We start from the raw sequence: 21,369 nt of genomic DNA, 5'->3' as shown, positions 1-21,369 counted from the left end.
AACTCAAATCTTAATGAAAAAGCCTTGAACAAAACGATATCATATTATTGAAGAAAAGGTACACGGTACAAAACGTCGGGACACTTATCAGGATTAGGTGAGCAAATCTACACACATAAGAGTTTGGTTGTTGGACTATTTTAAGTAGCCTACCTTTCTCCCGCATAAAGCAATTAGAAGGAACAGCAACCCTGGATAGAGTATGTTGATGGAGTAGATATATTTTACAATAATTGAATTAAAGAATATATGAATGAATTAAAGAATGGGATTTGGAAGAAGTATGAGATGATAGCAAAGGCTAAGCATCAGAGGGTGCAATCCAGTGCCTTCCGTTGACGAAACTCTTGACCAGAAAGGGATGGGCCAATTCATAATCAAGCTCTGGGGCACATGACACCCCAAGCAGGGCTTCTTCTCCTGGCCCCCAGCACTTGTAGACTCCCAGAAACACACTCCTCCTGCAGTTGCCACCGAAAAAACAAAAAAAACCCATTAAAAGTCAGGTTGGCCCACTTATTATTTCCAAATTTTACTACGAATGACATGACATTAAAATACCTTACTTGTTAAAAATAAATTAAAATTTTAATATATTAGTTGAGATCTAAATTTTATGATATTTATTATATATTAGTCTAACGATATTTCTCTTTTTGAATCCCTATCTTTTTATTTCATGAATTTCTCACTTCATGTGAGGAAATTAGTACATAAAAAGTGTAGAAGAAAAAGTAGGGTTTTTAATTATCTCGAGACAAGAAATCTTTGAAATATTTGGCTTTTCCATCACTTTTTTTAAGCTTTCTATGGCCTTGTCTTTGTTGACCGGGGCTTGATGCCATGACAATGATTAGGAGTTCAAACACCTATAATTCCACAAAATTAAAATGGGCCCCACAGACGTGTTTGTCAAAAGGGAAACACAGAGGGTGGGCCCACTAAAGAATGATTAGAAGAAATCAAGTAATTAGAGCAAATGTCGGTAATATCGGTTGACCAAAACAGTGTGTTTATCTACTCCTTTGCATCCGAATACATTATAAAAAGAACTCTGAACTCAAATAATTAGGGCACTCTTAATTTTAAGTTTTACTCTCCTCGTCCCGAAATCAGTTTATATGAAGGATTTAGAATATTGCACTTGTCATAAAATAAAATAAAAGTAATTAAAAGCTGAAGGTAGTTAATTACTTTGTTGTAGTGCTGGCGGTTGTGTTGCCCCAGTCATCCCAGGCACCATGAGCGACCACGTCATCAAAGTAGGTGTAGGAATATACGATCCGGGAGTACTTGCCCATGGCCCGACCCACATACAAAGGACCCGTACCCGTAACTCGGCAGTTCACGAAAGCGAAGCCTGATTTATCATCCGCTGAGTTTCTGTAGTGGGCCGCAATTGACCCGAACTTGGTTGCTATCGAGTGCAGCTCACAGTCCTGTGCCAACCAGAACCAGCCAATAGTTGATCAGTCAAAAGGTCAAACCACTCATTGCAAACGAAACGTCACCGTAAAGCACTAACAATAATGATTTTATATTGAGTAGAATAAAAAATTTAATATAAAAAAAGGCGTGAATTTTCTGTTTTGATAAGACCATTTGTTTAAATTTCTAGGCACTAAGAATTACATTATTAGGGTTTCGTAAGAACAATTTAGTCGCTAAGAATTACACTCGCCACATACCTAAGTTTGCTTTAAAAATTAGAATACGAGTAATGTTATCATTAATCTTTTATTTATAGATAAATCGATAGATCAATAAACATTTCACAATTGTTGAATACAAATGCCTCGTATATGCAAATAGCATTTTTCCCACCAACAGATGAAACTGGCGAAGGAAAAAGCTTCCTCACTTTTCTTGACTTTATGTGCACTAAAGTGACATCGCTCTGTCACAAAGATGCAGCAGAAAAAAGGCAGGCATCCTTTTCTTTTTCAAAATGGAAGAGTCACGGGTGTTCATAGACAAAAGCACTAAAATTTTTGCTTAGAGCTCAACAAGACAATGGCAATTTAGACAAAAATAGTTATAGCATGCAAAATACATGTTAAAATTGATACTAATTAAACAAAATTAAATCAACATTAATATTATTTATGTAGTTACTTACTTTGTACATGGACCGACCATTCCCAAAAATGAAGTCTATGGAACCCTCAATGTAACAATCCTTGAAGTAATGGCGCCCCACATCGTCACAAAGTGTGTCTTGGGCACCATAGAAGCCACAACCTGAGAAGTACGCCTTGTCACCTGATATCCTAAACGCTACCGCTTGCCACCCTTGCATCCCCGGCATCGGAGCCGGCGCCGTATTCTGAGATAATAAGTAAATAAATCCATATAATGCTCATTCATGCATGCAAAAATCCAACTATATTTGTATGGTTAGCTCTAATAAACACACATTAGTTGTAATATATCGTGAAAAAAGCATTACTCTTAACGTACCTTGAAGCTGATGTTTCTTGCGGAGAAATAGTTGGCGAAAACAGTAACAGAAGCTGTCCTGTAAGTCCTCAGCTGCTGGCCGTTGGGCCCTGGGTCACTGGCTCGGTCATGCCATTCGATCACGGTCACATCTTTCCCAGCTCCTTGAAACGTGATGTACGGCTTTGTCGCCGGCACCACCACTTTTTCTCTGCATACCCATATCATATTTATCTCCACAGTAATTAATATTTTCACTATATGAATTATCGAGTCTGTTACTATTTGTATCATATTTACTGATCATATTGTTGACTAGTGACAATAATGATTAATAATGACCTGTAGTATCCGGGGCTGATGAGGATGAGAACATTGACCGTGTTGTTTGCCGGTACTGCATTGACGGCGGCTTGGACGGACAGGAAATCCCCTGAACCGTTTATGTCGACAGCGATCTGGCGGTGACCAGTTGGCCCCACCCACTTGTGGTGGTTCTTGGTAGAGTTTGATGTTGAACCATTGTTGTTAGTAGTGTGGACTAGCATTACGCGAGAGCTTCTCACCGCTGTCACCGCTGGCACTGCATGAAATAACCAGAAGGAAAACACAGTGAGTGTAGTGCACACCAAGAAGAAGTAAGAAGAAGAAGAAGATGATGATGATGATAAAAGAGAAGAAGCCATTAATAGTTTGAATTAATTAAAATAGCATTAAATTTAATAATAATAATAATAACGAAAATGGTGGATAGATAGATTGCTCCCTCTCTCTCTGAGGTTATGAGATTCGATTGCAAGAGCCAAGAGCTATCGAAGAGATATCAAGGAACATGTATATAATGGAATGCAAGTACTATATATATATATATATATATATATATGGAAACAAATTTCAGTCCTTTCCAACGGTCATTTTTTTTTTTTGGGGGCTTCCCTCGCGTGGGTTGGTCTCGTTATGCTATGAATTGGCCTTTGGATAAGTAAGTGGGGTCAAATATGTTTTTGGCTTAATTTGCATGCACAACTCAGCAGTGATGAGAGAGATAAAGACACATCCTAATTATATGTACTCTAAAGTCTTCCCACCTCGGAATCTACCTCACTGTGCGAATGATTTCGGTGATTTTAGTTGTTCAATTAAATATATCACACATTTACATGGATTTGGGAAAATCCGAAACGGAACGCTTTTTGAAAAAACACTTATTTAAGAAGTATATTTTCAAGTAATTTTCTAAAAAGTTAAAAACTTGTGCGTTCTTATAAGAAAACTGCTTCTAATTAACAAAAGGGTTTATGATCGGAAGCATGTCCGATAAAAAAAACAGTCCGAAACGACAATGGAGGAGTCGTATGTGATGGTTGCAATTAATTTTTGTTTAAGCTGATCCAATGCAGTGGTATGGGTAACAATTGTTTTCAATAATGAAGATTAGGGAAAGTGCAGATTAATTAACTGATCATTACTTCACTTTTGTAATGATAGAATGATTATCTTCTCCCGACAAACTTAAAATAACAATGCACACACTGTCGCTGTAGATTATGGCGTGCAATTGTTGAATTAATTATTTATTTATTGCATAATTACATAGGCCAAAATTCTTGTTTACGAAACTGGCAAATGTCTGGTAATTATTTATTTATTTATTTTTGCTAGGGTTCAAGAATTTTAGGGCACCCAAAAATGGTCCCCAGCTGGAGGAAACTTGGCCATGTGAAGTTTATTTAACTTAAAGTTGAGACAAAAAAGAAAGAACTTATTGACTTTAATGTATTTATTTATTTTTTAGTACAATTATTATTCTTCTAATACTTGCTTCCTTCAAACGGTCATCTTTATCTTCTTTGTCCAACATCCTGTGGTGGTGGTGTTGTTGGTTGGGGCGGTGGTGGTGGTGGTGGTGTGGATGACAAAATGATGGTCCAGGGCATGGTTAAATACCATTTTGTATTGTAGTTCTAACGTTCATGAATTTTCGGACCATGTTGGCCCTACCTTTTCGAAAACCAAAATTTTTGAATGTTGGAGTCTGTACCCAACCCCAGTTCCTCAATTCGGGCATGGAGCCAAATTAACCGAAACCCAGTACACCGATTGCCTTTGTCAGACGAAATAGCCATGATCATTCGGACTGAGTTATTATGCAAGAGTGCTGTTATTTTCACCTCTAGTTTTATTTTATTCTTAATCTTTTATTTAATTGTGTTATTATGTAATACACGGATTTTATTATACAAAATTAGTGAAACACCTATTTTTAGATATGAACTTATAAATATACCTTACACTATTTAAAACATAGAAACACACCCAAAATAAACCCAAAAATCAATAATCGTACATTTTTTAATTTAATTAATAAGATGAAATATCTTTATTACCCTTTTTAGCATTAAGTTAGTTTTGGATCTCGTTTGAAGCCTCCCTCAGGTTTGATAACCTTAGGTTTGAAGCCTCAAGCTCCTCTCCTGTTTCAAACCACCATCTTTCCTTTGTTCTCTCCCTTCTTCCCTCTCTATGCCTTCAAAGTAAACCAAACAATTTCAAAGCCATGGACCAACACAAGACCGACGACAATCTCCGTTACGTAGGTGGCCTCACACGTGTTCTCGCCGCCGATGCCTCCATTTCCTTTGCAGGTTTGTTCCATCTGCTTCAATTCATTATTTTCCTTTTGATTTTTGCTTAATTTACTTGAATTTCTACTTGATTTCTCTTTCGCATGCACCAACCCCGACGGATCGCCGATTTCCACCGCCGATATATTCCAAAATGGCCAGATCCGTCCTGTGTTCCCGATTTTCAACCTGAATCTCTTGTTCGTAGATGTCGACGACGATGATTTTTCCATAGCCAAAGGGGCTGCCGCTTTGGATGATCTAACTGATGATGATATTCGAATGGCTATTCAAATGCTTATGGTGCAAGAAATGCTTTATTTGTGCCTGAGGTATGATGATGACATATGCTGCAGTCTTTCATTTTCCCTTGTATTAAATATTAGAAACTAATGGCTTGATTTTACACTGCATTGGCTGATAAGGTTCTGAATTGGTTTTAGGTCCCATTTGAATTTTTAGTTAGGAGACAAATTGCTCGTCTGTTAGACCCAAGCCTTTAGTGTCTTCGATTTGTTTATGATGAACTAATGAAGGTGAGTAATAAGGCATATGCTACGGAGTTTTAATTGTATGTTTCCATGAATCATGAGATGTAGATGTAATCAGGAAGATAAAATTTTGCCTGCAGATAAGCCACGCTTGTGAGGTAATTGAGTTGCAAAGATTTCCAGTATTGAGAAAGCATCTGGATGAAGTCATGGTAAAATTTTTGCACGATGGTGTAGAACCTGCTGAGAGAATGATAGGAAATCTTATTGAGATGGAGGTATCTCTTTGTTAACCTCATTACCACTATAGTTTATTCACTCAGAATTAAGATTTAGGACATTGTTGCGTTTATGCTTTTTTTTGTTAAATTTGTTTCAAAGAGTCTCAAAATTCTGTTTAAATACTGGAATATACTAAAATCTAATCAAAATGAGTCGGCAGTTGTAACTGGTAAAATAGAAAGAGTCAACCTTCCTCAACACTTTGATATGGCATTTGCAACAAGCCAATTTTGGCTTTTTGGGTGGTTGTAGGTCTAATATATGACTTCTGTAAATTTCAACAAGTTAGTAAGTTGATTTGTAGTATACAATTTGTTATCTGTAAGTCGTATGAGCAGTTGTTAACTTCCAGTAAGTGGTATGAACAACTGTTATACTGTTCATACCCTGCAACTGAGTTGATTTATATAACATAGTATTAACAGTGTACTTCTATGACATAGTATTAACAGATTTTCAGTAACAAAGCACGCTCTATATTTTGCTCTATATATGGCTGTGCACTTGAAGTTTATGATATGCAAAATGTGATTTTTACTAGGACAATAGTTCTATGATATAGCATTAACAATGTACTTTTGTGACATAGTATTAACAATGTATTTTTTTTTCTTCTAAAGGTATTTCCTTTTGCCTTTGCGATTGTATCTGGTGAAACTATGGACAATTGGAGGTGGCAGCAAAGGATATCGAATCTCTTGTTAGAGTTTTTTGGATTTTTTGTATGAAATGGTATTTACAATGTTTTTGTATGAAATTGTGTTTAAAATGTTTTTCTATGAAATTGTATTAACAATATACTTCTATAGCATGGTATTAACAATGCACTTTTATGACATGTTATTAACAATGTACTTCTATGATATGGTTTGCAGAGGTTTGATGGAGAATGAAGGGTCGTGGGGACAGACCCTTGGTTTTCGTGATTTTTTATTTTATTTTATTTTAAGTTCGGGTTTTTTCAAAAAAATCTAATATGGACTCGCTGGGCTTGTTATGGGTTCTTTTGGTTTGTGTTGGACTTGTTTTAAGTTAATCAATGGCAGAGATGTAATTTATAGGAACTTCAATACTAATTTAAAGATTCAAGCGATTTTTCTTCGGTAAGTTCTTGTGGGTTTTATAGAGTCCCACATCAAGGGAGTTTAATAGTAATGTACACCTTATCTATCATTGATAATGGCACCAAGGCCTTTAAGATAAAACCCCACCTATAATAATGGTCTATTGGACTTGACCAATCTATTTGACTTAAGTGGCTAAATTGAGGACAATATCGGTGCTAGAGGGCGAGTCTATGCAGTTGTTCGGTTTATAAGGCCGTCGCGAAGTTAATTGTTGTTATTGCTTATGATACTCTTTCAAAGCCCAGCATCTTCCAAAATTTATATTTAGCGAGGGTGAGCGGTTTGGGCTCAAAGCCGGACTACCTCCCATTCACATTTCTACCCAGATCCATAAAAGCCACGGCCCATATGCTACCCTTATAACATTATATTTTATAGTCCAGGCAACCCATCAATCCTGTCGTCTGTTTCTTCGTCTCTATCTCTCTCTGTGTCTCCCTCTCCCCTCCAGCCTCCCTCGTATAAACCCTAGTCACTTCTCGGGTCAGGTCTGAGCCTCTGTACTTTTAAGTTGTTTATTAACTTTCCTAGATCTATGATTTTGTTTAATCCTTTTTTCACATCGCTATTGGTACTATTTTATGCATAAATTTCATTCAAATATAGTTGGTTTTAGAGAATGTCATATGCATTCTTTATGAAGTTTTGATTTTTTTTGCTTATTATTGTCAAATAAGCATCATCTAAAAATCAGGAGATGCGGATCCTTAAACCTAGTTTCATGTCTGCTTTTATATGGTGCTGAGTCTATAATGTGGTGTCCTCTCTCTCTCTCTCTGGTGCTGAGTCTATAATGTGGTGTCCTCTCTCTCTCTCTCTCTCTCTCTCTCTCTCTCTCTCTGTTTTATATATTAGATGACTTCATATTGCCTCTAATGATGATGATTAAAAAATAACTTTCGTTCTTCCGAGATGCTCCATGCGGAAAAATTTGGAGACCTGAACTGAAGAGGCTTGTTTTTGTGTTTACAGCGGAAAAATTTGGAGACCTGAACTGAAGAGGCTTGTTTTTGTGTTTACAGCATACATGTACTATATACTTTGTCTATAATTGAAAATATTGTGTCTTTTTTGGTGGGTTTGAATTTTTTTTTTTTTTTGCTTGTTATTTTCAAGTAAGAATCAGCTAACAATCAGGGGATGTAGCTTTTTTTAAATTATAACGAGTTTCATATCTGCTTATGGATGATGCTGAACCTATCCATCTTGGGCTAGCGGTGCCCTGTTCTTTGTCTCTCTGCTTTATCATTTATGTATTAAATGACTTTATTTTGCCTCTGATGATGATCAATAAATAACTTTCGTTCTTCCGAGATGCTCCATGCGGAAAAAATTTGGAGACCTGAACTGAAGAGGATTTTTTTTTCGCTGTTGTTGTGTATTTACACTATATATATGTATATACAATTATGCTTTGAATACGTACTGTATTTGAACATATTTCGTGCCCCTGTTGCGTATGTTGTTTAGACTATTGAGGTTCTTTAGAGGTATTTTATATTTTAATGGAGTATTCGATAATGATGCTTGAACCCTTTAATTAACAACTTCTAAAGTAGTGTAGTTAAACGGATTGGATATCAATTAGGTGTGTTAGGTTTTAGCATGGGGTCACTAGCTTGTGTCCACCATTTGTTACTTTGAGTGATAGGGTTCGATTGACAAATAATATCCAGTAAAGTTCACAGTGAAGAGTTCTCTTCTCATTAGTGCAAGGTAGATTACTTTATATACTTTTTTGCAATAGTATTTGCCACATTGAAATTATTTTCTTACACCCACATGGTCAGCCTTCAACTTTTAGAAACCTGAATTTGTGGACTTAACCTTTATATCGACAGCAGCGAGTTGCATAAAAGATCTTCTTTTGCTTCTAATGATATTTCTGATGAAACTTTCATTTTCCTGAGCTTCTTAGTGCTGAAAATCTGGATACCTGAGCTGATTAGTCTGTTCTTATAATGAGTATCAAAGATCATACTCACTGAGGTAATCCTTTGTTACACTTTTATAGTTCTTTGTGTTCATTAAGGCTTTACATGTCGAGGGCAATAATTCTAATTCAAAATGGTTCTCATTGGGCAAGCAGGTTCTCGTCAAAACAGGAAGCTCCTTGGCCATGTGAGAGCACTTGATGGACATTGCAACATGGTTCTCGAAAAATGGCAGGGAGATGTGGACTGAGGTATTTTCTGTCTTTTTTTATTTTTTTTTATTTTTTATATTTCATGTCTTCATCAAGGCTACATCTGTGGTCGTTGATCTATGCAGGTAGCAAAAACTGGAAAAAGCAAGAAAAAGGCTCAAGCAGTTAACAAAGATAGATTCATTACTAAGATGTATGGTGGCATTGTCCACTATAAAGATATGCAGAAATCGATGCTTAAAATCGTAGTGCTTGGCTGGGAATTTAACTACCCTTTTTAGAACAACTTTCCAGTGGCATACTTTGTACATCCCCTCTTACCCCAAAAAAAAAAATGTCAGTTTGAATTGGAATCGCGCTTTTGCGGCTCTATTCTATCAGAAGGATGAGTTTTGAGACAATTTAAGCATTGTTGTGATTTCCCTTCTCTGTAATTATTGTATCGTATTCTGTCTTTATTTTTGTGTGGTAATCTTTCACTTGAGACCTCGCCTAGCATTTTGTGGAAGAGAAGTACCACTAACACCGATAGCTAGAATGGTAAGTAATAATGGACTCGCGCCTTTGATACATTTCGTTGTTGGTTATTTCACCAAATAGTTTGGTGGGCGAAAGGATCCGGATCATCTTTGCTTGAACTTGCTTCGGTTTTAATTATAGCTAGATCAATCTTATCTCGTCGCCAAAATTGCCTCTCATCCTACTTTATTTTTTCGTATATAGCTTCTTCGACTTTGCTTTAGTCCAAACAATTTCACTGGTCAACAATAATAGGTCATCACAAAAAAAGGAGATATCTCCTACTCTTTTGCGGGAAGTCTTGTAAGAATTATATTGATTCTAAAAAATGGTTCAGCACTTTTGGGCTCAACTTAGTGATGTTACCTTCGGCTTTGAATAAGTTTCAAGAAACCGACTAATTTGCAAGACACAGAATTCTCGGTAAATCCTTTGGCACCGCTCTTGGATGTTTAATTTAAAATAAGTACGGAGTAAATAGTAATTTAGACAGAGTAATGGTAGGTTTGCTAAGTGTCACAGTTACTTCTTTTTTGGGGCCTGTAACTTTTTTTATAGATCTTGAGAGGTGTGCATCTTGAGTGAAATTTCAATGTGAGATTGTGGTTCCACATGTACCTGTGAGAAATATTAGATGAAAGGAGTCCTTTGCTATTTGATCGGCAATCATGAGTCCCAAACACTCTCCGCGCCGATGGCGATCCGTAAGACACGGTCGATTGACTTTTTAGTGGGTCATCTCCCTAGGCCCCTTCTTTCCATGTGTAGTCTTCTCATTAGTCGGTCAAATACGGCGTAAACAAGCAATAAGAAAACAAACAAAAATTTCCATACAGTAAGAGAATATTTTGGTGTCACCTTCCTCGGTCAAAATTAGCAAACGTAATGTCATTGTTACACTCAACTGTTGGAGCCAAAACATGCAAGAAATCTGATAAAAGCGATCTTATATAATTACAGACAGTTTTCCATGCGAACTGGCACCTTTTAGTTTTTATCAATGAAGTTTATGGTACAAAAACAATGGAAGCTCATGCAAAACCAAACTCCCATCTGACCCTTTCCTCTTTTCTCCTTGTCCCCAAATATCAAAAGAAAAAAGCACAGCCTCGAATCTGCCCGAATTTTGTTTAAGTAGACCGTCTCTGAGTCATTGTCGTCACTTCATCCTGGGGAGTTGGCAATGTGCTTTCAAAGTTCAAAGCTCAGACGTGGAGAAGACTCACCCAATCTTCGGAAAATAAGCTTCCCTTTCAACTGCCGCTTGAATAGATGACATGACCTTAACCACTGACAGCCATGCGAATGGTGCAGCACAAAATGCATAGGCAAATACAGAGAGAGCTCTTATAACACCATCTGGATACCAAGGAAATGCCATGACAAAAAGGACGCCGAGAAATCCAAGCCACAAAGCTAGAACTGGCAGCATTGGCAGTAACAGAGCATTGATTGCTATGAAGCAAAGTGCAAAAGTGCCAAGAAAGTACAAACTCCATCCTAGCAGGGGATGAATCGTGTGAGGAATGAGCACGAAAGGTACAACGTACGCAGCGACAATCGACCATGCTGCTATCATCTTGAGGACGGTGTGTATTAAGGTAATGCTCTTGTCTGAGCGCCTGTAGCACAACTTGGATATATTTGGTCGTGCCAGGCGTGTCATTGCTATTATTCCCAGATAAATTAGCGACTGGATTAGCACCACTGGCATCTCTGCACCATACCTGTATCATAGAGAAAGACAGTGACAGTTAGGTTTGCCAGCTTGAAAGGTGATCACAAAGAAAAATCCTCAGCATATATTTCACCACATTGACATGCTACAGATGCGATCAGTTAATGCAGAAACAGTTTGTGGTCTCACCCAAGAGTTTGTTGGCGTTGCGCATGCCACGAAATGCCCAATGGCAAAACAGGCCATGACCACCAATACCATGGCTTCAACCATGGTGCACCGGGGAAGGTGATTACGCTGTTGGGTCCGCAGGGTACACTCCAATGCAATCTGAGATCTATAACAAGCAAAAGTAGAGGGTAGCTAAGATATAATCTTTGGTTTCCCTATAGGATAAAAATTAGAAATGCTTATTGTTTCACTTACAATAATAAGAAGCATCCATTTGATAGCCCAAAGGTAGTCTGTAGGTTCCATTAAGTTTGGAGCCATTAGGAGGTGCACGGAACAAGGGCTGATCAAGCAAGTCCGGGAAATAACCACCTATAAAACCCTGGTCTGCACCATCTGGATTATCTCTTCCAATTTTCAACTCATGAAGCATGTCCTTGAATACTTCCATTGATGGCTGCAAATATCATGAACAAATGAAGCCCAAAGTGGTTCCTTTTCAGATAAACTATGAGAAAAATTCAACCATAAAGTTTTCTTGGATGAATGCCTTAACATTGACTCTAGTTTAAAATCTTAAAAGGAAAATCAGCAAGGAACCAAAGGATTAATATCACCTTTCTATAAAACCCAATTATTTCTTAAGATATAAGGCAGATTATGATTTTGAAAAAATTGCACATCATTCTTTCAGCTTCAAATAATAGCATCTAGCCGTGTTACGGTGAGTGTTCTTCTGTGTTAGTTAATTCTACTCAAATCATAACCTAAAATCTTGAGGATCTCATTAAAGAGTTCGAGGTGAAACTTTGAAATAAGAAGTCAAAACTAAATGGCTGAAAATGGTTTCATAAACATTTCAAACATTTATGCTTGAAGGTTTAGGGTTTACCTGCAACACAAAGAGGCCAGTATGGAAGATGCAAGGGTTGATGAAAGCTGCACAGAATTGTCCACATTGGAATAGTTCATCAGCATTTCGGAGGAAGAGGTTGTCAGCATCAAGCATGACCACCCTGTCATAGTCCACTAGGCTCCACGCATAGAGTTTGTTGAGTGTTAACTTGAATCTTTTGTCAAAATTGTTCTGGTTACTATATGGATTATTCAAATTTTCCACTCTCACCACCTTGGCCCCATCTTCCTGTTCTCTGTGTCAAACAATAACAAAAACTTGTGTTAATATATCAATATGCCAGTCATGATCTCAAGTTCCTCTAAGTCAAATTAGTGGTGTCACAGTTCAGATCACCATATCAAACTAGGAGAGACAAATTTACTGGACTCTCCAACGTGACAGTCACCACACCTTTACTTTAATACAAGTGATGGTATAAAATACAAGGGAAGGGGTTTCTCACACACACGCTATGTCGTAAAAGTTTGAACTTGAGATCCACTGATATGCAAATTAAGGCCCTTTTCTTATCGACTAAACTCTGTCGACACAAGCATTGCACTATTAAAATCTATAATATGTTACAAAATCTTATTTTAAATAAAAATGTATGAGATTTCCAACTTCTTCCTCTCTTTTTTCTCGCTTGTAGGACCCAAGGCCGTGGCTCAGTGTGAGAATGGGCTTGATCCTCCTAGGATGTCAAGTTGTGATGATGTAAACAAAGGAAAGGGGTATCAGACAAATCATAGATTGCCATCCATGACTTTATTGTCATCATTATCTAAGCAAGTCATGTGCAGGGCAGAAAATAAAAATAAACAAAACCTTTATTTTGATTTTTTTTTCTTTTCCTTATATAGAATTATCTACATATAGAAGCTAGATGATTAGGGAGCAATTAATATGGGAAAAATATGATGAGAACCTAGACATTAGTGGAATTCAAGTAAGCACAATTTCAACAAATAAATTTATAAACTAAGTACGCGTAAATTAAACACGTAATCGAGTTTTTTGACTTTTATCAATGATATTTCCGGAATCTTTGCCGACTCTCCTCTTATTTTCTTCTTAAAGACTAACCATGAAGAGAAAAAAGAGGCAAATGTTGAAAACAAGACCACCTAGACCAACGGACGAGGTTCACCAAAACCAACCGTGCCATGTCTTTGGATTCCATCCACCGACTTCGACCCCCCGGACAATCAAACCACGCCACGTCACGCAAATGGGAAGCAAGGCCCAACAATATATCACTGGCCAGTCTACCCATTAAGACCCTTAGGTAAATGCGTTGCTGTTGCGCTGTGACTCGAAAAGGCACCCCCCCCCCCCCCCCCCCACACACGCATTCTTATCCGAAAAAGGCAAAAAAAAAATCAAGAGGGCAAATTCTAAGCTGCATCTAAGACCACCGAAAATAGACGGTCCCGATCCATCCATTAAAAAAAAAAATCCGTTGACCATTTTGACCAACCACCAACAACTACCGACCTAATTGGCTCAACTTATAGTTGACTAACCCTTCGCTACTTGGTAGCTCTACAAAGCGTAACGTGCGCCGAAACCCCCTTTTTTTCTTCTAACGTGCGCCGGGACGGCCCTGCGGGCACGTTACGGCCAAAAAGGAAAAACGAAACGGAAGAAAAAGACAAAATAGCGAAAGAGGACTTACAGAGTCTGAACCCAACGGAGGGGGACGTCCGGGGAGGCAATGACGACGAGATCGGCCGCAACGTGGAGCCTGGAGAGCGATCTGATCATGACACGGGTCGCAACATAGAACTCGTAGTCCCTGGGCGTCCCCATGTACATCATCGTCGCGTACGCATTTCTGTAGTACTGCCGTGGCCACCGCTGCTGCTGCTTCAGCTGGTGGTTCTCGCTGAACGCTGTCGTTTCGAGAACAAGAAGAAGGAGCGGTAGCAGGAGAATTTTAGAAATTCCAATGCTGCCCTTGGCCATCGAGCTCGCTCTCCCTCTCTCTCTCTAAGCCTCGATCACCATTGCAAGTGAAGGACTTTATTTAATACCGAAGACGGACAGAGAGAGACAAAGAGAAAGAGAGAGAGTTTTAAATATTTCTCGATAGGTAGGAAACAACGAGGGAAGGCCTTTTTTTTATAGAGAGGCTCTTTGCGAGATCTATACCGTTCAGTCTCCGCATCCAACGGTCCAGAATCAGGCCGTATTATTATATTGTCAAGGGAATAATTTAACGCTTATCGGTTTGGTGTCTGGGGGCAAACTAGGCCGGTGAAGTAGTACGGCTCGCTCTTACTACGTCGTTTTTGTTATTTAATAGTGGGGCCCACCTTTTGTCGAGTTTTAAAAATCGCAAGCAATGAGGATCTGCCACGTGGTGTTGGACGGGATTTTAGAGGGGAAAAACCCCATCTCCTTCTTGCATCCAAAGTAGCCTTCTGTCAAAGCAGCTCTTATGAAGGAAATTTCATACGATTAATTACTCCATCATAAGTTTGAAAAAACTAAAGCTTCTTATTTGGGGTGCAAAATCTTGACAATTTTTTGTTATTTACAATTAATAAGTGTTCGTTCGTTCACAATATTTGAATTTATAATCTATTTTAACAAAGTAGAGATTGAATGCAACCAAATCAAATAATTACTGACGCAAAGTTGATGAACCCTAAATTTACTTTAATTTTGAGCTTGCTAAAATTTAATGAGAGCTAACTTAAAGCGTCTTAAGTTCGAAGCACCTGCCCGTTTATTAAAAATAAGCCTAAGAAATTTTACCATATTAGGGAAAAAATCAGAGAGACAAATTAAGCATGCCGGGACCACTTTAGTTACATCTCCAAGCCAAAAAGAAAATAATTGTTTAAGCTTTGGGACGGTGTGTGTGTGTCTATGTAGATAGGGCATCCAAAAAATTTTATTAATTCACGAATTGATGATGATTTTTTTGGATTGGTGGGGTTGGGCTCTGACGTACTTTTCTCTGATCTGTCCAAAGCGGATATTCATATAGATGATTAACTTGCAAACATAGATATCATTACTTATATAATAACGAGTTTAATTAATTATAAAGCCGATGATAACAAAGGTGACACCTCTCTCCTCTCTCTCTCTCTCTCTCTCTCTCTCTCTCTCTCTCTCTCTCTCGCTCTTAAGTCCAAGGACAATCCTTGATTCCATATAGCTAGCTACCATTTGTTTTAAAACAAAGATACGGATCTAGTTCAATGGAAAAAGATTTTAATTTATAAATTAATAATTTTAAGTTTGAATTTTCATAACATCTTGATAATATGTGTGTGGAAAATTCCATCTTTCTGTTGCGAAGGAAAATGAAATATATATAATCGGTTAGTAAAAAATACGAGATTTACCATTTTTTGAACTCATTCCACAACGTAATCTTATAATCCGAACAATTTATTTTTAAGTAATCATAGATATATATTATAAAATAATTATATATATGTTGCTCATATATTCATTCTTATTAAATGTGATCCTAGAAGCCCGGAAATGGTGGTGGGATGGCACAAGGTTACTTATATTAAAACAAACAAAAATGGATGGTCACCATTTCAATCACGAATTTTATTGGTATTGCAGTAAACCTAGTGAAGGTTTATGCAAGCCTTGCTCAACTAGCCCGAATATGTCCCCGTATAATCCTCTGCTGATATTTTGGGTAGACTTTAGACTTTTTTAGGGTTAATGGTATTGTAATATTATACGGTATAAGACCGAATGATTTGGACCGGTTGATATAATACTTGACAAATTTAAAATTAAATTAAATTCAGAAAAAATTGAGAAGGGAGGTGACCATTTCCATTTCATCAATGCTATTTTGCAAGCGTAGGTGGGGTTGGCAAATTGCAACACACGTCTTATTCTGCCGCCTTTTCTTATTTACTTATCTTTTTCATGGGATAAATTATGAAAGGGGCGATGTGGAAAGAAGGAATTCAATTCATACTCTACCATACGGAGGTTTTGATAAGCCCTATTTATTTAAGTGAGAAATTATTGTGTTTTATTGAAATACTCTACCATAGTCGTCCACCCGTTTATAATACATGAACTGGTTATATTATGTGACCATATTTCAGTAGAGTTTATAATGAGGGGGTGTGTTGAGGGTTCAATCCAATAGCGTAATAATAACTAAATAATTGATCGAATGATTATTAAGGACCCCCTCATTATAACCCCTTCATTACAATCTCTTTATGCTTGAATAACCCACAATAAATTTTCCATTTAGCAAACGTGAGTTAGACTAGTTGATCATGGCAGTGAGCCCACCCTTTGCACCCAAGTTCGAGTCCCCCTCCTTGTAAACGACACTTTGTGAGCCAACTTCATATTGTCTTTGAATGGTATGAACAATTTATTTTTCAAAGATATGTCCCTCAAATAAGCTTATTTAACAAGAATCCCTCAATTGAACTTAAAGATGCCAATGAGACGAATCGGGTATTTTCCCCATCCTTGCAGGAATTGGTTCCCCACCCACTCCGCCCTTTTTTCTTTTTTCTTTTTTATAGTAAATTTCCCTACTAGTAATTATGGTGCCATAATACTGTTGCGAGTATAATAATCCTATGCTTCCTATTTTCGGTTGATAAAAGCTTTTTTAAGTGTGTTACTTATGAAATAAAACCAAAAACCCTACCATCTCTCTTCCAAAGAAAAAACTTAATTGAGTGGGGAAGAGGAAGAAGCGTCATTGCACATCCTTCTTTCTCATATGTTTTATTTTTTATTTTTTGGGTTAGTAAATAAATCTCTTGTGGAGTTTTAAATAAGAAGCCAATTGTGGTGATTTCTTTTGAACCATGCTCATATTGAAGTTTCCCATCTAATTCTTCAATCAAATAATTCTCCTGAAACCCTATCTCTAAAACTTATCATCTTCTTTAAATATAGTTATACCTCGCATTTGAAGGAGTTTATTGCAATCTACCCAGTTGTTTTATGTTATGATTGTTCAATTGGCTCACTATTATGCACAACAGTTAATCGCTAGAAATTATGTTTTCCTTAGTTTCGTCTCATGTTTTGCATTCGCTTAGGGCTCATTTGGTACGAAGGACTGTCTTGGCATGGACTATAATCAGGAACTGTCTTGGATTGGCTTGACCTGGCTTAAGCTGGATAACACTTGTCCTGCGTTGGTGTATACTTGGACTAAGACTAGATTTTTTAATTTTTTTAATTTTTAATTTTTAAAAACATATTAAAGTGAATTTATTATTATTATTATTACTTTTCTTCTCCCTCTGCATCCCATTCTTTTCTTTTTCTTCCCGCGGCTTGCTTCTTCTTCTCCATCCTCTCTCATTTGCTTCTTTTTTAATTTTTTGATAATTGATTAAATAAACATCCTCCAAAATTTCAAGAAATTTTTTTAAGTTTTTCTTACAATTTCCATGATTTTTATTCAATTTTTATCGATGTCAATAATTTTCCTGATATTTCTATTGAAATTTTGTGTTTTTAGATCACCGATATTTCCAAAACCATCGATATTTTAGACATTGCTCAAAACAAACATGGGAAATAAAATAAAGTGATAACTCTCAGTTATTTTCTCAACGTTATCAAATATGGAAAATAAATCTTCCATTTTCCATATTTTAGAAAATAACATGGAAAGTAATTTATTATCAAACTAACAAGAAAGGAGTAAAATGTAAAATGAAAATCGTAGATAATATGGGAGAATCTAGGTGGGGCAGCTTTTTATTTGATTGATTGATTTTAAATTTTTGAGCTGGACTAAAGATATTTACCTCTTTTTCATTTTTTATGGAACATTTTGGGCCGGGCCGCCCTCCACGTAGAACTCCCTGAAGAAAGTGGATAACACAAATTCAATGGGTGGGTAGAGAGTTTTGTTCTCATGCTAAAAAGCAAGTTCTCTCGAAATCATTTGTGCTTGGCTTCTTATTCTAAGTAGAAACAGGATTATCTAGAAATCCCAAAACATCTATTATCTTCCAACATCCGAAGCTACCAAATGAAGAACATGATTTAACCAAACGCAAATATTTGGAACTTGATGGGGGAGCTTTTTAGGATGGGGAGGAGACAAAAATTTGTCATCAAATGACATGGCATGACAATTTATCACCGCATATAACTGATCTAATGACGTAAAAACTAACATGTTATTCAAGCGTCGTAACAACTAACATGTTATTCAAGCGTGGCCTCTTATTTGAGGTGACATGGTAACTTATGACCACATATAATTGATCGAATGAGGTAACAACTTAGGTGTTATTCATGCACAACCTCTCATTAATGTCCTATGACCATAGAGTGAGAACTTGTATGTTATTCGTGACACCTCTTGTAATGTCGACTCAAGTTTTTATTATTTTATTATAAATTAAATTAAATCAAATCAGCCTTATCTATAATAATTTTTACCCTTCACCTTCCCAACTTTTTATCTTTTCGGTGCCACCGCCTTTCTCGTCCCCCTTCTTAAGATTTCAGGAATTCTACGGATCTTTCTGATGTTTGATAGAAACTCATGTCAGCTAAATGTAATCTCTCTGATCTTTCAGGAATTTTAATTTTTAGTTTTTTTTTTTTTTTCTTTCTGTTTTTTTTTTTTGGATATAATTAAGCTGTTTAATTTAATTTACATAAACTGGTCAGCTAAATGTAATAATGTGGTACAAAGCAAAACATTACTAATTAATTTAATGCTTAATTCACACAGAGCACAAAACTAGTAATTAAGCATCTTAATTCCCACTCGATCCAGTTTTACATCCAAAAAAAGAAGAAAAAACAAAAAACAAAAAGAACAACCAAAACCCAGAAAAGAAAAAGAAACAAGAAAGAAAAAAGCCAGGCACATATTTATTTATAGATGCTCACCCAGTAAGGTAGATGTACATGCAGATGCAGAGGAGCTCAAAGAGCAACCATGGAGAGGTCATGGATGCTGTGCTCATCCAATTCCGATGCCTGTGAGTTTCTTTGATGGGTCACAGCCTGTTGCAGTAGCCTCAGAGCTCGCTGCAAGGATCTAGTAGCAGCTGGCCGCTGCTGTTGAAGATCATCATCAAAATTGTCAGCTGCTGCAATCTCATTGAGCTGGAAGAAGAAGAGCCTCGACTGATGGATCAAGTCAGAGTAGGTTTGATGAACAAGGCTGAAGCTGAAAGAGAGCTTGAGCACAAAAGGGCAGATCAAGCCAGTGAGCAGTGGGGTTATTAGGGTGCTGTGAGAGGTGGAGAGGGATTTGAGTTTCAATGTGGTTGCTACAATTGCCGTGTGAAAACCCATGGGAGCTAAGCTTCAGGAGATTAAAGCTGGGATGAGGCTTTGGGTTTGACATCATTATATATAGAATACATGTGTCACATTCCCAAGCTTTCAATTTTCACTTTCCCTGTTAGTAACTAGAGTATATGCAACAACTCCCTTATCCAACTTTTGGTCATAAAATAATCTCATAATTATTTAGACCCCATTTACTAATCACTTCGTATAGACGTGGACTCCATGCGAGATCTATTTATAATATAATGATGATTAGTATCTCTGTGATAGAAGTGGACCCTACTAATATATATAAGATCTATTTATAATATAATGATGATTAGTATCTCTGTGATAGAAGTGGACCCTACTAATATATATATATAAGATCTATTTATAATATGATAATGATTAGCAGTACGATCAGTAAATATGATACAAATCGCAACGCTCATAAGTAATTTCTATTTTTACTTTTTAGTTACCAACTGATATTACACTAATGTGTTGATTTTTTTACTTGATATGAGTAAAACTGGTAAAGCGATGAAGAGTTTAGTATCTGTCTTATGATGATGAATATGTATCCGCCGTGTGTCCCAATCAAAGTACCAGCTTTATAACATTTGTCGAGGATACCGCGGGAGTCGAATATTATTATAAGGGTAATTTCTTCTTCATTTATTCCATACCCCACGACAAAAATTTCCATTGCTATCATGAATTTGAGTATCCCCACCTCCAACAATAATTTTCGATCTTTCTAATAATGGAGGCTTTTTTTCTTTTTTTTTTGGGTATTGTACATATAACTTAATAATAATTTAAAAGAGAATCAATTATTTACTAATCAAGTAGAAATTCTCTTTTCAATATTGGAAGAGATTTCCGACTCGAATATCCCTCTTTTCTCAATGGATAAAAGAAAAGTGAAGGACTTTATTTGAAAATGACACTTCTAGTTATGTAATTTCTTATGACTTAAATATAAACACATAGTAATTAACAATAAAAAAATCATCATGACATTGTGAGGGGCTACTTAGCATTACATGATTTGCATTCAGAATCGCAACCATATTATACCAAGTGTAGGGCCTATTGGTTTGGTATTGGAAATTTCCAAGAAGTTTCTCATGCCATGCTTGGCCTTGTCTTTAGTTAATTCAATTTTTTGGCAGCAATGCAATAAATGGAAAGTCTATACACGAGCATTCAGCTCGTTCAATCTTCTTATCTCCTTTGAGTTTCTGATTTCATCACTGAAAATTTATGGACCAAGCATCATAGATGTGGCTCACAAGCTTATACAAAAAACAGAAGAAAAAAAAAGGAAGGAAGATGTTAAAACTAGATTTAGATGGAATCGTATACAAAATCACCGAATAAATCCATGAACTTCTTCTTTAATGTACCGAAAGAGAAAATATTGTATGAGGCCACATTTAGGCGAACCTTTCTCCGTACAAATATCACAATTGGAATAATTTATTTTCTAAATCAATTTAAAGGATATTTATGCAAAAAGTCAATTAAATTGGATGTCGTAATCCTTTTGTACATAAAAAAGATGCTTTTAGTATAATTAAGATCCTCAGTTCCGATCTTTTGGACCATAGGAGTCCAAGAGATTTGTTGTTACCCACCGTTGGATATAAATTCAATGGTTCAAATTTTTTTTTAAAAAAGAGTGCAATAGTGAGTGAGCCATTGAATTTACAT

At 36.6% G+C, this 21,369-nt stretch overlaps 3 protein-coding genes, 2 long non-coding RNA genes and 2 other non-coding genes across 10 annotated transcripts; 4 read left to right on the top strand and 3 right to left on the bottom strand.

Annotated features, from left to right (window-relative positions):
• Positions 1–24: 24 nt before the first annotated feature.
• Positions 25–3,264, bottom strand: LOC117627331 (probable pectinesterase 68). Its single transcript, XM_034359372.1, has 5 exons — positions 2,782–3,264; positions 2,461–2,650; positions 2,120–2,326; positions 1,195–1,439; positions 25–461 (listed from the first exon to the last, which is right to left on the bottom strand). Exons 1-5 carry the CDS (start codon positions 3,123–3,125, stop codon positions 302–304), a joined length of 1,146 nt encoding a protein of 381 aa, XP_034215263.1. The 5' UTR covers positions 3,126–3,264; the 3' UTR covers positions 25–301.
• A 1,614-nt stretch (positions 3,265–4,878) lies between these two features.
• Positions 4,879–6,887, top strand: LOC117628579. 2 transcript variants are annotated; one of them, XR_004585979.1, is made up of 5 exons: positions 4,879–5,084; positions 5,226–5,395; positions 5,507–5,599; positions 5,695–5,832; positions 6,712–6,887. It is a non-coding gene; the product is annotated as an uncharacterized LOC117628579 (long non-coding RNA). The 2 variants fall into 2 exon arrangements; XR_004585980.1 differs by lacking the exon at positions 6,712–6,887 and adding an exon at positions 6,457–6,610.
• Positions 6,888–7,831: 944 nt separating this feature from the next.
• Positions 7,832–7,917, top strand: LOC117629437. The gene has a single exon (XR_004586098.1). It is a non-coding gene; the product is annotated as a small nucleolar RNA Z159/U59 (small nucleolar RNA).
• Positions 7,918–7,965: 48 nt separating this feature from the next.
• Positions 7,966–9,681, top strand: LOC117627199. Its single transcript, XR_004585747.1, has 3 exons — positions 7,966–8,952; positions 9,053–9,148; positions 9,235–9,681. It is a non-coding gene; the product is annotated as an uncharacterized LOC117627199 (long non-coding RNA).
• Positions 8,237–8,320, top strand: LOC117629436. The gene has a single exon (XR_004586097.1). It is a non-coding gene; the product is annotated as a small nucleolar RNA Z159/U59 (small nucleolar RNA).
• Positions 9,682–10,474: 793 nt separating the features above from the next.
• LOC117627198 (putative glucuronosyltransferase PGSIP8) lies at positions 10,475–14,467 on the bottom strand. Of its 3 annotated transcripts, none has more exons than XM_034359145.1 (5): positions 14,054–14,467; positions 12,370–12,628; positions 11,733–11,934; positions 11,496–11,643; positions 10,475–11,355 (listed from the first exon to the last, which is right to left on the bottom strand). In XM_034359145.1, the coding sequence occupies exons 1-5, from the start codon at positions 14,341–14,343 to the stop codon at positions 10,851–10,853; spliced, it is 1,404 nt and encodes a 467-aa protein (XP_034215036.1). In that variant the 5' UTR covers positions 14,344–14,467; the 3' UTR covers positions 10,475–10,850. The 3 variants fall into 3 exon arrangements, with proteins under 3 accessions (XP_034215036.1, XP_034215037.1, XP_034215039.1); XM_034359146.1 differs by lacking the exon at positions 14,054–14,467 and adding an exon at positions 13,503–13,674; XM_034359148.1 differs by lacking the exon at positions 14,054–14,467 and adding an exon at positions 13,536–13,673.
• A 4,638-nt stretch (positions 14,468–19,105) lies between these two features.
• On the bottom strand, positions 19,106–19,781 carry LOC117628361. Its single transcript, XM_034360788.1, has one exon. The coding sequence runs from the start codon at positions 19,669–19,671 to the stop codon at positions 19,297–19,299; it is 375 nt and encodes a 124-aa protein (XP_034216679.1). The 5' UTR covers positions 19,672–19,781; the 3' UTR covers positions 19,106–19,296.
• Positions 19,782–21,369: the final 1,588 nt, after the last annotated feature.

This window comes from Prunus dulcis, chromosome 5, assembly GCF_902201215.1.
Source record: "Prunus dulcis chromosome 5, ALMONDv2, whole genome shotgun sequence".
NCBI lineage: Eukaryota > Viridiplantae > Streptophyta > Magnoliopsida > Rosales > Rosaceae > Prunus > Prunus dulcis.
This window is presented reverse-complemented; position numbering and strand designations above follow the sequence as displayed.